This window comes from Misgurnus anguillicaudatus, chromosome 19 (assembly GCF_027580225.2).
Source record: "Misgurnus anguillicaudatus chromosome 19, ASM2758022v2, whole genome shotgun sequence".
Lineage (NCBI taxonomy): Eukaryota > Metazoa > Chordata > Actinopteri > Cypriniformes > Cobitidae > Misgurnus > Misgurnus anguillicaudatus.
This window is the reverse complement of record NC_073355.2, coordinates 14,084,206-14,099,015: the sequence shown is the minus strand read 5'-3', so window position 1 is coordinate 14,099,015 and position 14,810 is coordinate 14,084,206. Positions and strand designations below refer to the sequence as shown.

At 36.8% G+C, this 14,810-nt stretch overlaps 1 protein-coding gene across 2 annotated transcripts in view; it reads right to left on the bottom strand.

The window, feature by feature from the left end:
• olfm2a (olfactomedin 2a) overlaps positions 1–14,810 on the bottom strand; it is a 110,795-nt gene that overhangs the window by 44,053 nt on the left and 51,932 nt on the right. The window contains exon 1 of one of the 2 annotated variants that reach the window (XM_055188608.2): positions 9,034–9,417. The exons of the other annotated variant lie outside the window; for it this stretch is intronic. Coding sequence (XP_055044583.1) covers positions 9,034–9,177 — 144 coding nt within the window. The 5' untranslated portion in view covers positions 9,178–9,417. Of the gene's footprint in view, positions 1–9,033; positions 9,418–14,810 lie in introns of those variants that run through there. 2 annotated transcript variants of the gene reach the window in all.

Sequence of the window (14,810 nt, the reverse complement as noted above, 5' to 3'; positions counted from 1 at the left end):
TCGGACAATAGTCAATAGTCATGGTCGATATATCAATCAAAAGAGAACAGAAAATTGCAATGAATTTGAGCTCGGTGTGTATAAAATGTAAAGAAACATCACTAGTTTATGTTTAATATTGATGGTCATTATATGAATGAATAACATTCAGACAATGTAATCTTCAGAATTTAGTTAATGCAAGTTAATACCACCAAAATATCAGTATACTGTAGGCATCGGTATCTATATATAATATATAGATATATAATATATAACATATAATACTAGTGTTGGGCGATATGCCCTATTTTCAGATCGTCCTATCGTCAGCCTGTGAGATCGGCGATACCCAATATTATCGGGGGGCGTGGCAGTAGTTTACTCTCTTTTTTATTTGTTAATTTTTACTCATTATAACAAGTCACTTGATGGGTGGACAAAAAAAAACAAGACCATAACACCGTCGTGACCGCAACCTTCTTAAAACTGATGCCATTAAAGCGAGCGCGTCTTTAAAACCCTATCATGATGATTACTTAATAACTGTAAAAACATGCATCTGCGCACGCACACACACGTGTGCGCACATACAAACTATTCAATGCATTTATTTAGTGCTGTTGCAGAAGACTACACGTGTCAAGCAGTGGTGCTCTCATGAGGTGCCTTTTTAAACGCATCGGTCCAGCGGAACGCGATCATATTTTAAAAACAATCATATATTAAACACGAGGGACATGTTGCTACAACTCATTGAAATGCATATCATAAACAGGATTAATACCTACTAGTGATCTGACTTTGGACAGAGCGCAGCTTTCTGCACGTACGCGAGAGTGAAAGAGAGGCGCTAATATGCAGCGGGTCATATTTTAAACAAAAAGTAAAGTTTGCCTCAGCTCGCATGAAACACATTAAACTGAACAAATAAGGATTACTACTTTAGTTTATGTTTAGACTGCGGACAGACGCAAGAGCGCGTGCAGTGCAGGCACATGCAAGAAGGAATTCTCTCTTTACAAGCTCTCCGCGTAAAGTGAAGCAAACAAACCCTCATGTGAGGAAAAGCATGCATTGTCGGTGTTAATATAAAACTATGATGATGATAATAATAATAACCATTCTGCAACTATCGTCTTGACTATCGCCATGAAAGCCTGCCATTGGCGATATGTCTGAAGATCGTCGATACACGATACTATCGTCTATCGGCACAACCCTATATAATACTACACTCAAAAAAATTATTCATTGGATTAATTGTGGGCAGGATTTCCATCCAATATGAATGTGTCCCCTAACTCATAAAAAACTACTTTACACAATAAAAATATATTGCGTTAGTCCAACTCAATTTAAAGTAAATGGCAATACTCAATTAGTTGCCTCAACTCAATTTAGTGTAGTCTGAATAACTCGATTTAGCGTAGTTTGAATAACTCAATGTAGTTAGTCTGAATAACTCAATTCTGTTATTTTATATAAAACGTTTTTATATCATACTAATTAGCATAAGCACATGTTAGCATGCTAATAATAATAACATATGATACTCTGGATGATCATGTGAGAAGAGACTGATTTCCAAACAGGCATTAACACAGTTAGTGCTCATTGAGAGAAATATGGCACATCCACAACCTAACCACAAGTGCCACTCTTCTGCACGATGCACTGAAAAAAATGATTCATTGAATTTAATCAATTTTTTAAGGTAAGTGGTTGCAATCAATTTATTTAAGCTACATTTAAACAAAAGTTTTATATTTTATTTTACGTTACTAATCTTTTTTGTTTAAATGTAGCTTAAATGGGTTGATTGCAGCCACTTACCTTAAGGGGATTGATTAAATTCAATGAATCATTTTTTTCAGTGTGGTAACCAAACAATTTAAAAAATATAACACAAACGCTTCTAAATCAATAAGGTAAATTGACATTTAACACTATTAAAGCTTTCTCTTTACCTAAAAATGCATAAAATAACACTTAATTTAAAAATTACTCTCCAAAAGCAGTTGCATGCAAAGCATGCTGGGAAATTCTTTTTCCAGAACCCAAACTCAAAACTAATTGTGTTAACGCAATTAAAATGAAATCAATAAATTATAGTACATATTCATTTTGTGTTAGACTAATTAAATATATATACTTATTGCTCTTAATGAGGTTTTTTAAATAAATTGGACACAATTTTAATGTGTCATTTCTAAGAAGGGCATTTTTTTTGAAAAATCTGCGGAATTCTGCGAGATGATTTTAAATGTTTTTAGAAGATATTAGAGATTTTTTTAAAGGTTTACAATAAAAATGAATACACCAAACCATTGAGTCCTCTGAATTAAACTGGACCAACATGAAGCAGATAATGTGTATGTCAAGGTAGAATTATAGTTTGTATATAAAATGACATATTGTTTATATTGTTATATACTTGTGTTAATATGTTCTCATGATGAATTAAGCACGTATGAAGATAATTTCATCATTTTTACAACGCAATGTAAACTTTATATTAAGCATAAGAGCATTCGTCTTGTAAACGAATTTGAAATGATGATGTGCGTCACATAGACGACAGAAACAAGTAAGATCTGCTTAACTCAGCGGTAAGTTTTATTTCATCTCAAATATCAAAGGTTCGTGCTCTCTATCATTAAAAAACAAAAAATCTGCGGGCGCAGATTCCGTTTGGCCCTGATAATAATGTATCGGTGGATTTTTTTATATCGGTGCATCTCTATTTTAACATACACCTGTAAACCTGCTAATTGGTTAATGCTAAACAACCCTATATACTGCAAACAAACTAAAGCTTAACAAAATTGCATTTAATTATACTGTAAAATAATTTAAGTGTTTAAAATGTTAAAGGGAAATTTACAGTGGAAATCTTTGAAATATTCAATAATAAAAAGAATTCCCTGCAAACATTTCACATTCTTTACATTGTTATCATTTTAGGGTGTTTTATGTTATATTATGTTGTTTAATTAACGTTTATTGTATTAGTGTCATATGTTACCCTGATGGTGTTTTGTATTTAAAAGTGTTACCATCTTTATAATTACTGACATGGTAACTTAGATTCACAGTGTTTTATTTACTGTAACCACCAGTTCTATATTGGTTATCTGTTTATACTACACAATACAAAGCAGATTTTATTATGCCAGCATTGGTTATAGGTTTAAAACCTGTAAATACACATACACTGAAATACCATCCTGTGTCACTTACTGTATCTTTGTGAATTAATGTTTAGTTTCTTTTATTTAAAATATAAAAAGGATTATTTTACTATGTAAAATATTTGCCCATTCTTGACATGCTTTATTTATCGGCTATACCCGTATTGATATGTACATGCATGAAATAAACGCACTGAGAATACAAAGAGCGAATTGTGCAATGTCTTTTGTATCCCAAATTTAATGTAACCAGGTCAGGCTATATAACTACTGTATGCCCTCCAAAAGACCGTAACCACTGCGGCTTTGTGGTGCTTACGACACTGCAACCTGTTTGTCAATGATTAGGGGTTATTTTAACAATTCCATTTCCAGCCGCCAGTGATGCAGAAAAAACATACTTCGCCTTTCAGCACCGAGACAATTTTAACATGTGATGAGTCCACATGAATCAGCAGCTGAGCTCAGAAAGGCTAAAAGCGCAAGCGAGGCGTGCCGGTGACTCAGAGCCGATGGAATATAGAACAGTTAGCATGTGCAGAAGTGACACGACGACGGACAGTCACGCGGCTCCCACAGCACCGTAGCAGCCTGGAAGATGAGTTGATTTAATGAGAAGAGAGGACATCCCTACGGCCTCGCTACAACTCCATCAGTCACTCGGCCTCACGGACCACACCTCCATTCTGCAGCTCATTTCACACGATCATGGCCTCATCTCGAGGCGGTGGGATGCAATTCACTTTCTGACCGAGAGCGAGTTGCTTTTGATATTAGATTTTGAGTCTCTCTTTGGATAGGCTCACACTTATTAGATAGAATACATCTTTCCCCGAAATGAGAGTAACATCTGTATGCCTCAAATTTATAACGGAAGTCCTCACTCAAGGGTAGATTAAAGTAGATTGTCTTTACCCACAGTATGCTAATTTCCCCTTGATTTTTCCTTCAGGTAAAGTGAGGCAATGCTTAAAGTGATTGCTTCGAAAATGAGAGATGTGGGATGTGTTTTGGGTAATGGCAACTACCTATGGTGGTCAGAAAGAGTTTTTAATCTTTTGCAGCTAAATTTAAAGGCCCAGGCTTTCTATTAGACTAGGTTAATGCTTGGTGATTATGTTTGGGTGTATAGTACTGAAATCAATGTGAAATTTATTTATTTAATATGGACATAACAACAGCACTGGACGCACCAGATACTTTGTTTTTAGTGTTATAGCAAAACTGCTAATTTACAACACCTGTCCAGATGTCAAGATGAATGATGTTATCCAACAACCTACTAGTCAATTTGAGACCTTTTTGCACTTTTAACAAGTTGCCTGTTGTAAATTGGTACTTACTGTATAAAGCATATTAATGCCTTACAATATTCTTCATCCTTTAATCCTACCTCATACTGTACCTACAATAAAAGCTGCATTGTGTAACTTTCACTACGGTACGTTGTCTCAGACGATGATGTGTTTGTCCTGTGGTGGCTACCGTAGCTTCTCTATGCCTTACGAAAGGGAGGGATGAGCTGTGGACTGAGCCGTTGCTTGCAATTCACAATCTCACCAATAGATGCCGCTAAAATCAACACAATGCTTCTTTAAATGTTAACAACTACCTTACTAAGCAGTAAAGTAAAATATGTATTTAATAATGAATATTTTTACCATACTGAAGGGTTACCATTTATATTTTTAACAGAAGTGTTTAAGTTGCCGTACGTTATGCCGAGTTCATACTGCATGATTTTCAAAGTAGTCGAGTCACAGATCTTTTCACACTGCATGACTATCTGGGGTAGCATTCAGTTGCTGCTGTTTTCAAACTGCACGATGGATCGTGACAGGGGGTTTCACACTGCATGACTTCACCATAGGAAGAATCGGCGACAACTTTGTCCCAGTCCGCAAACTACGTCTCACAACAAAAACGCTCGCGAGAAATGACAAGGGAAGTTCTCACGTGAGACTGGGATCATAACTCCTCCCCAAACTTCCAGCTGCCCTGTATGTTAAGGTGACCAGACGTCCCCGTTTTCCGGGGACAGTCACGTTTTTTGGTGTTCTGTCCCCGACTGGAGCAATGTCCCCGTTTTACAGCACGCCCAAAACAACCAGCAAATACACTGAAAAACCAGATCAGCATGTAGCCTTTGTAGTACCAGACCGGGGCAATCATGTAATGATTCTTTTTACCAGCAGAGGGGGCCGCGAGCTACACTGATTTCTTAGTTGTGCGCCACTGATTTAGCGAAAATGAATTTACTACGAGATAGCAAGTTATCATCGATCAAGCTATCATAAGATATGAAAATAGTCAAAGTTATCGTGGGTTAAGGTAGTCACTATTTATCTTAAAGTAATAAACAAATGAAGTGAACTGATCACAGCTTGGTATTGAGCATTTGTTTTGTGTAGGCGAAATATGTTTACACTTGAATTATTTCTTCTGTTCTTTTTATTTACAATGCTATGAAATCAGCTGAAGTAGTACCTTAGAAGTAATTTTTGAAGAGGTATGTCATATCTGTGCATTGAATAAAAGGGGGGGGGGGGTCAATTAATTGAATTAGAAACACACAAAAATAGACTTTAGTATTTTCCTCTTGTTTTCAGTACAAATATTTAAAAATCTTAAAACAGGATTCATTTCCTTGATCAGCAAAATGACCTTAGAAAATAAGTCTAGTTTTTAGACCAAAAATATTGTTTGTGCTTAAAACAAGCAAAAAATCTTACCACATTGGCAAATTTTTTTGCCTGTTTTAGGCACAAATTCACTTCAGTTTTTTCTAAGGGGATTTTGCTTATAAGAAAATGCATCTTGATTTAAGAATTTTTAGATATTTGTACTAAAAACAAGACAAAAATACTAAATAAGAAAGTCACTTTTGAATTCATAGATAACAACAAATTAGATTTTAAAGGATTAGTCCATTTTCTTAAAAGAAAAATCCAGATAATTTACTCACCACCATGTCATCCAAAATGTTGATGGCTTTCTTTGTTCAGTCAAGAAGAAATTATGTTTTTTGAGGAAAACATTGCAGGATTTTTCTAATTTTAATGGACTTTAATAGAACCCAACATTTAATACTTAACTCAACACTTAATAGTTTTTTCAACGGAGTTTCAAAGGACTATAAACAATCCCAAACGAGGCATAAGGGTCTTGTCTAGCGAGGCGATTGTCATTTTTGACGAGAAAGATGGCAAATATGTACTTTTAAACCACAACTTTTCGTCTATGGTCCGGTCCAGCACGACCTAACGTAAATGCGTAGTGACGTAGGGAGGTCACTTGTTACATATATAAAACGCACATTTGCGGACCATTTTAAACAATAAACTGACACAAAGACACTAATTAGCATCAGCTGACATACAACAACGCAGGAACGGTCCTCTTTCTCAACACTTGTAAACACTAGGGCGGAGTTTTGCATTCGTCCTCTGTGACCTCTTGACGTGATGACGTATTGCGTCGGGTCACGCTAGCACATCACGACCAGATCTAGACGAGAAATTGTGCTTTAAAAGTGTATGTTTGTCATTTTTATTGTCAAAAATGACAATCGTTTTGCTAGATAAGACCCTTATGCCTCGTTTGGGATTGTTTATAGTCCTTCGAAACTCCGCTGAAAAAAACTGCCAAGTGTTGAGTTAAGTATTAAATGTTGGGTTCCACTAAAGTCCATCAAAACCAGAAAAATTCTGCAATGTTTTCCTCAAAAAACATAATTTCTTCTCGACTGAACAAAGAAAGACATCAACATTTTGGATGACATGGTGGTGAGTAAATTATCTGGATTTTTCTTTTAAGAAAATGGACTAATCCTTTAAGGATATTTTGACCATTGAACTAGGAAATGTCCCCGGTTTTCATTTAAAAAAATCTGGTCACCTTACTGTATGTTACTCTCACATTGGCTGTACAGTAGGTCATGGACGTTGTTTTTACAGTCAGAACACATTACACACGGTGTGATTTTTAAGCATGCCAAATATCTCACAGGTGTCTGCGACTCGTCTGCGATTCTCTCAGATCACGTGTTTGATCATTAGCGTGCATGAGCAACAATTTGCTTCAGTCTTTTGTCTGCGATTTCTCAAAACCTGTCGGCAAGTCAAAATCGGGGCTAAAATCGTGCAATCTGAACTCAACATTAGCTTGTTTCAATAAAATCTCACAGCAAGACAATCAGACGTCTGATCCATCTCATCATGCTGCCATTTAAAAAGATTGTGTGTTTAAGATGGCATGTCTGTCAACTTACAACAATCCTGATCTTAATATGCATCTTAAAATCAATTTGTTCTGTTCCATTGCAGACGTCTACCATGTCTTATGTGAGCGGCCCTCTAAACAAACGCATCCTCGCATCATGGTCGAGTTAACCCGTTACAGCCTTATTATAGAAGACTTTAGACCGTCATTCGTACAACACACGACTAGTCAATTTTAAAACGTGCAGTTTTTGCACATTTCAAAAGCGTACACCCCTGTGGCGTGACCACTGGGTGTCCATTAGCACATGACTGAATAAATAAGCAAACTTCAATACGAGAATTGTTGGATTTGCCTACAGAGAGCTTCAAACAGCTCTGCAGGAAAGCTGCTTTACCGTGGAGAGGCATAGAGTAAATCCATAAAGCTTCTACCCTGTGGGTGAGGAATAGTAACAGTCTTTGAAAGTGAGAAGGAACGTGTTAGAGTAAGCTGTGATAGACAGTTTCTGAAGACTCCTCTTCTAGACAGATGGACTTTAGCGTAGACATCCAGACCGACCTAACAACCCCAATAGCCCTCCTCCCTCATCCAGATGGAGTGTCGTCCCCGGCCATAAGCCGTGCCGAGTGAAGCTTTTATTGAGGGGCAGATGCTCAGACGCCACACAGACGAGACCCCAGGCAATCTCTCAACGTTAATGATCCAGAAAATTGTACAGAAATCACATCCCACATCCTCACGGGTTACAACTTTGGGTTAAAAAACACCAGCATAGGCCAGGTTAAATTTGTTGTCTAAGCTGAGCTTTGTTTTGGTGGGCAACCAGTATGTTGAACCACATAGGTCAAGAAGCCATTTGGAGACACCAATGCCAGACATCAGCATTCAAAATGCAACATTACTACCTGTAAGAATGTGCTGTTCAATGTTAAAATGATTTACACACTGGCAGAATTGTGAGGTTGAAATCCCAGCCAGCATACTTAACATCCAAGATTTTTACTTAGATTCTTCTCATCCATCATTTTTAATCTATTTTTTACTTTGATAGTGGCTTACTTGACTGTGCCAGTAACTGGGCCTTTCTCCCACGAGACATTTTTTAATTCACTTACGGACAGAGACAAAGTGCACGGTTCCCACAAAAAAGGTACGCGGGATTTGATTTTAAAAAGTCTGAGGGGGTGCGAAAGAGAAATCGAGTCTCCGCTGAAGAAGAGCGAGTTGCGTAATAGGCTACGATAATCTCTGCATGTCTCAGTAACATCAATCAGACGAGTCACTACCTCACATAGACAATCCTACCTCCCTGCCTCATTCCTGACCTGAGCATCATTCTTAAGGCATTTATATCCTCCCAGGAGCAATGAATCTCGTCCGGCTAAAACTTCCTCATCTGTCATCTCCCACTGAGAATCACTCACTCACAGCAGCCATCAATTCCTTTATAACCGACCCTTGCAGCCAGACATCCATTCAATTTGGTTGCCTCTCATCTTGAAAATTCATCTAAAAGGATTGTACCATATGGAAGTGCAACTGCTCTTTAACACTAAGTCTTCATAGTTCATTCACACACATAGCAAAACAAACAGACTGATGGAATGAGAAAGAAAGAAAGTGAAGGGTTACGCACGCTGACGATCCTTTCGGAGGTTCCCGCACGGGAGATCGTAGTTCCATTGAGCCCCACCAGTGAGGGCAACGTCTGGGACATCCAGTTAGTGACCATGGCCATGGTGCTGAGCACCGCGCCAATCTTCAGGAGCGGAACGCTCATGTCGTCCCCCGGCCCAAGTGCCCCCCCCAACTCCCTGGCGCTGGTGTCCAGATGCGGATGCACCCTCCTCTGATGCGACCTCCTCCTCCAGCCAACGGACGAGCGACCACACCTGCACGCTGCGAGTCTCAAAACCAGCTGCTCGGATCCGACGGCATCACTGCGATGCACGACACACGCGCTTTTCTTCAGCCTGGGATCAACTGCCAATGCTCGCCCTCCCTTCCTCTCCCGCTCTCTCTCTCTCTCCTCTTGCTCTTACAAGATGCAGCCCTGCGCATTGGCTCCCTCTCTTTATTTTTCGCTCTTCCTCCTCCCCGCCCCTGCCTCTCTCCAGTCTTGTTCCACATCCATTCCTCCGTCTTCCTCTCGTTTGCCTCCCTCGTGCCACTTCTCAGAAAATGCGCACCCCTAGATCTGTGTGGAGGAATCAGCTGTTTGAAACTGTTGCTGTTTGAAAGCGTGCTAAATTAAGTTCTTTCTCCGTGTGGGTATCGCTTGTATGTGCGTGAGGAAGAGGAGCTGACGAAGAGGAAGCTGGACTCCACTCATCAATCACATGTGTGTGCCACATAATGGGAATTTTGCATGCAGACAGGCACAGTGCTGGTGTTTATCCCTAACCAGAGCTGACTGCAGTCCATCAGCAGCCCAGCCGTGCAGGCGACTCTCTCTATTACGCATCATCCTCACCAGCTCGAAGCGACATAAGTCACATAATTAAACAGATGAATCCAGTGAAAGCTTCGAGTGATAAAACTGTGTCTATTAAGTCTCATTCTTTATTTGTTTCATAATGATTTCCTGTTGTGTCTTCACTGGTTATTTTGCCCATAACAGGTGTCTTCTGTCAATGTTTAGACATGTTGAAAGTGATTTGCATGGTCATTTCCACTAAAACACTTGATGAAAAGTGACATCTGTCTGAAACCCTTCAGGGTCTCACATCTCCTGATGTGCCCGTCCTTGTTGATTCAGCACAACACTGACACCATGTGTTTGTATGTGAGTACTGCAACTACTATGAAATTGTCTAGTTAAATTTTTTTATTTAAAATACTTTCTTCTATTTTAGCATAATGTATGACACATGCAAGATACATTTTCCCAAAAAAGTATAAACACAACGGATATGCAGATCGTTCAATGTTGCTGTATTTATGCTTGGGCCAGGGAGATCGATAATATCTAGAAAATCAATGGCAGTTCCCAGCAGGCTTAGACCCCCTATGGTACACAACCTGTTTTCTCGTTGCTGTTTTTAAGCCAATCACCTGAGCCGCTGTGACTAATTACTCTGGAGCCACAAGAAATTGATGTTATAACAATGCTGATTAGCTAACGTCAAAGCCAGTAAACAGGAAAAAACCCATCCATCCATTCCCTAAACGCACTTGTGCTCTGTAGGTTCACGGGGGACTGAATCCTTAGTGGTATACGGTATAAGAACGTTTCACAGTTAAAAAGCTTTTCAAATTCCTCACATAAGAAACATATTTTGTATGGAAATGTTAAAAATTATATGTAATTGTTTTGCATGAACAGTTCAATATACAGTAACAACACAGATTCAACCAATGATGTAAGTTTGAGGTGGGACCTGCTTGAGGGGGAATTTCGATTCAGTAAAATGACACTGTAAAAACATTCTGTAGAAATCACCGTATTACTGGCAGCTGTTTCCCAGTAACTTACTGTAGATTTAAATGTATGTTATTTACTGGCAACAGTTTATTCAAAGTTAAATGATCAATTATTAAACATTAAGAGTATTTACCTTTACAGAATAAAACTAAAATAACAGCCTCATGCGTAGCATTCTGGGAACCAAAATCTAAAGGAAAAACTAAAAAAGGTTGATGAGGATTTCTGGTTTGCAGAATGCTTTGCATGAGGCTCTTATTTTATAGTTTTATTCTGTAAAGACAAAAACTTGTTAATGCTTAATGTTCATTTAGCTTTAAACAAACCAGTAAATAAAATAAATTTAGATTTACAGTAAGTTACTGGGAAACAGCTGCATAACTACAGCAATTTTATTACAGTGTAACACTGTAAGTCCAAATCTGGCTTATGAAATTTGGCTGACAGTTATTGCCTGCGAAATTGTGACGATTAATTGCCTGTTGTAGGGCTTTGACGATTATGACGATTAATTGCCTGTGTTATTGCTTTGACATTTAATCCTCATACATTTTTTTGTTTGTTCATGAAATAATTTTCACACATTGTTGTGACTATTTAAATTAAATCTTTCGCATGGCAGTAAATATTAATACACATATTTAAAAGGAATTATTTAATGAATATATCTTTCAAAAACTGAAAATTCTTCATAAGAAATAAACTGAAAATAAAAATGCAATCAAAATAAACTGACTATACCAGAACAGGCCATAAATATTATAGCCAATCCTACTAAGGTCATATTAGTACTGGACCACATGTCTGTAGTGCCTGCAAAAAAATTCAATTCCTTACAGATCCTTAAGAATAGCATCCTTCACTTCCCTAAATTTGGAAATGTATGTTCTACCTGGGAGCTCATACTGCTTATCAAAGTTTTGCACCATTGGGTGTTTTTTAGAGAGATGTGCAATCTTTGCGGTGATCTGAAATCATCCCGATGAGGTCAAACAATTGCGATGAGATGATTATTTAATCATTGTGACAGCCCTACCCCAATCCATAATTGCGAGTAAATCCACAATAAAAGGAAATCGTAATCTGGACCCAGGTAAAAATAAAGTATACTTGAATGCACTAAAAACATACTTAAATACAGCATTTGTAGTACGTTCCTATTTTTGTGCTAAATAATAGTGCAAAGCTGTACACCCACAAATATACTATTTAAAAGTATAGTTTACTAAGTACCTTGGTGCACTTAAAAGAAGTCTACTTAAATTGATTTTCAATGTACTGAAATAAATGCGGTTTTAAAATAGCACAGTTGAGTACATTTAGATGTTCTTAAAGGAATATGCCATTTTCTTAAAAGTAAATCCAGATAATTTACTCACCACCATGTCATCCAAAATGTTGATGTCTTTCTTTGTTCAGTCGAGAAGAAATTATGTTTTTTGAGGAAAACATTGCAGGATTTTTCTCATTTTAATGGACTTTAATAGACACCAACAATTAACACTTAACTCAACACGTAACAGTTTTTTTCAACGGAGTTTCAAAGGACTACAAACGATCCCAAACGAGGCACAAGGGTCCCATCCAGCGAAACGATTGTCATTTTTGACAAGAAAAACAACAAATATACACCTCTAAAGCACAACTTCTCGTCCAGATCCGGTTGCCAGCGCGACCCCACGCAATACGTCAAGAGGTCACAGAGGACGAACGCGAAACTCTGCCCCAGTGTTTACAAGTGTTGAGGATGAGGACCGTTCCTACATTGTTGTATGTCAACTGATACTAATTAATGTCTTTGTGTCAGTTTATTGTTTACAATGGTCCGCAAATGTGCGTTTTATATATGTAACACGTGACCTCCCTACGTAACTACGCATTTACGTTAGCTCGCGCTCGACCGGATGTAGACGAGAAGTTGTGCTTTAAAAGTGTATATTTGTTATTTTTATTGTCAAAAATGACAATCGTTTGGGATTGTTAATAGTTCTTTGAAACTCCGTTGAAAAAAACTGTTACGTGTTGAGTTAAGTGTTAATTGTTGGTGTCTATTAAAGTCCATTAAAATGAGAAAAATCCTGCAATGTTTTCCTCAAAAAACATAATTTCTTCTCGACTGAACAAAGAAAGACATCAACATTTTGGATGACATGGTGGTGAGTAAATTATCTGGATTTTTCTTTTAAGAAAATTGAATATTCCTTTAAGTTTATATATATATATATATATATATATATATATATATATATATATATATATATATATATATATATATATATATATATATATATATATATATATATATATATATAGAATATTATAAGTATATAAATACTACACACTTTTTTTATACAAAATTAATGAATGAAAATAGTACATTTACTAATTAAAGTGTATTTTAGTGCACGTTTTACCCAGGAATCATAACTTGGTCCTTATATGGTGACATCAATTTGAAAGCATCAGACAGAACATTAGTTAAAGGGATAGTTCACTTTAAAATGAAAATTCTGTCTTCATGTTCTCATCCTCATGAAAATCTGTATGAGTTTCTTTATTTTGATGAACACAAAAGAAGATATTTTGATAAATGATGGTAAGCACACACCTTACTGTAACCACTGACTTCAGTAGTAGGAAAACAAATATTATGGAAGTATTGTGATAAATAATGAAAAAGATATTTTGATAAATAATGGTAAACACACAGTTAATGGTACCCATTGAATTCCATCATATTTGTTTTACCTACTATAGAAGTCAATGGTTACAATCAGCTGTGTGCTTACCATCATTTATCAAAATATCTTCTTTTGTGTTCATCAAAAAAAAAAAAAAAAGAAATTCATACAGATTTACAACAACATGAGGATGAATAAATAATGACAGAATTTTAATTTTGGGTGAACTATCCCTTTAACCAGCTCCATTTCTAAATGCAACACGTCAATTTGCAATGGATAAACAAGCCGCACCACTATATTTAATTTCACTCAGAAATACGGCACAATAATGAAGTCAAACGTGGACAACACAGCACTACAATGCAAACACTGCGATGGTTTGTCAGTGGACAAATTAGAGATTAAGTTAATAATTTATTTCCTTTTATGATGCCATACAAAATAGTGTGAGAAACAGGCTGAAATGTTTTTTTATACACTTTATCATTTAAAAAAATATATTTTATACATTATGGTTGTTGTGTTTTATTTTATTTAGTATTTTACCTTTTATTGTGCTTTAATAAGTGATTTGTTTCTCTCATGTAAAGCACATTGGTCAACCTGTGTTATGGTGCTATATAAATAAAATTGACATTAACATTGACATATCAATATAATATAAAATGTGGCATGATAAAACACATCACATTTTGTTTTTGCATCATATTTGTACCTGCTAACATAAAATCATACAAACATGTTATAAAACCTAATATAGCAACACACCAGCACAACAATACAGAGAGAAAGCATAACACTGATTCATACGATCCTAAACTAAATGTTCTCTGTGTGTTTGTTTTCAAAGCCGAGTGAGCCATTTTCATCCAATTAAGTGATATAACCACGCGAGGTTACATTATGAGCGATAAACAGAACAAGACAGACGACAGTTCATCTGTGGCACTTTTGAATGAGAAATAAATAGAATCTCCAAATACTGTCAAATGTAATCAGCGCTTGCTGTATCCCCCCACTGCCACAATAGCCCTGCATTTGATAGACTCATTAAACCATTCAGACTGCGAATTGATTTTGGATTTAGGGAACAAACAACCTTCACACTCTTCTAATCATTTAAGTAAACACAAAAAAGTCCTTCTCGATACTGAATACGTTGTACATGATCGTTTGTGGTAATGAGCTCTTGCATTATAAAGCAGCTTGTGGTAGTTCATATAGGTGACCACTAGAGGCCGCTGCTGTCCAACAAATAGCTTTTTGAGGTAACGCTTGGTTTGCTGCAGAAATGATCAGCTGTTG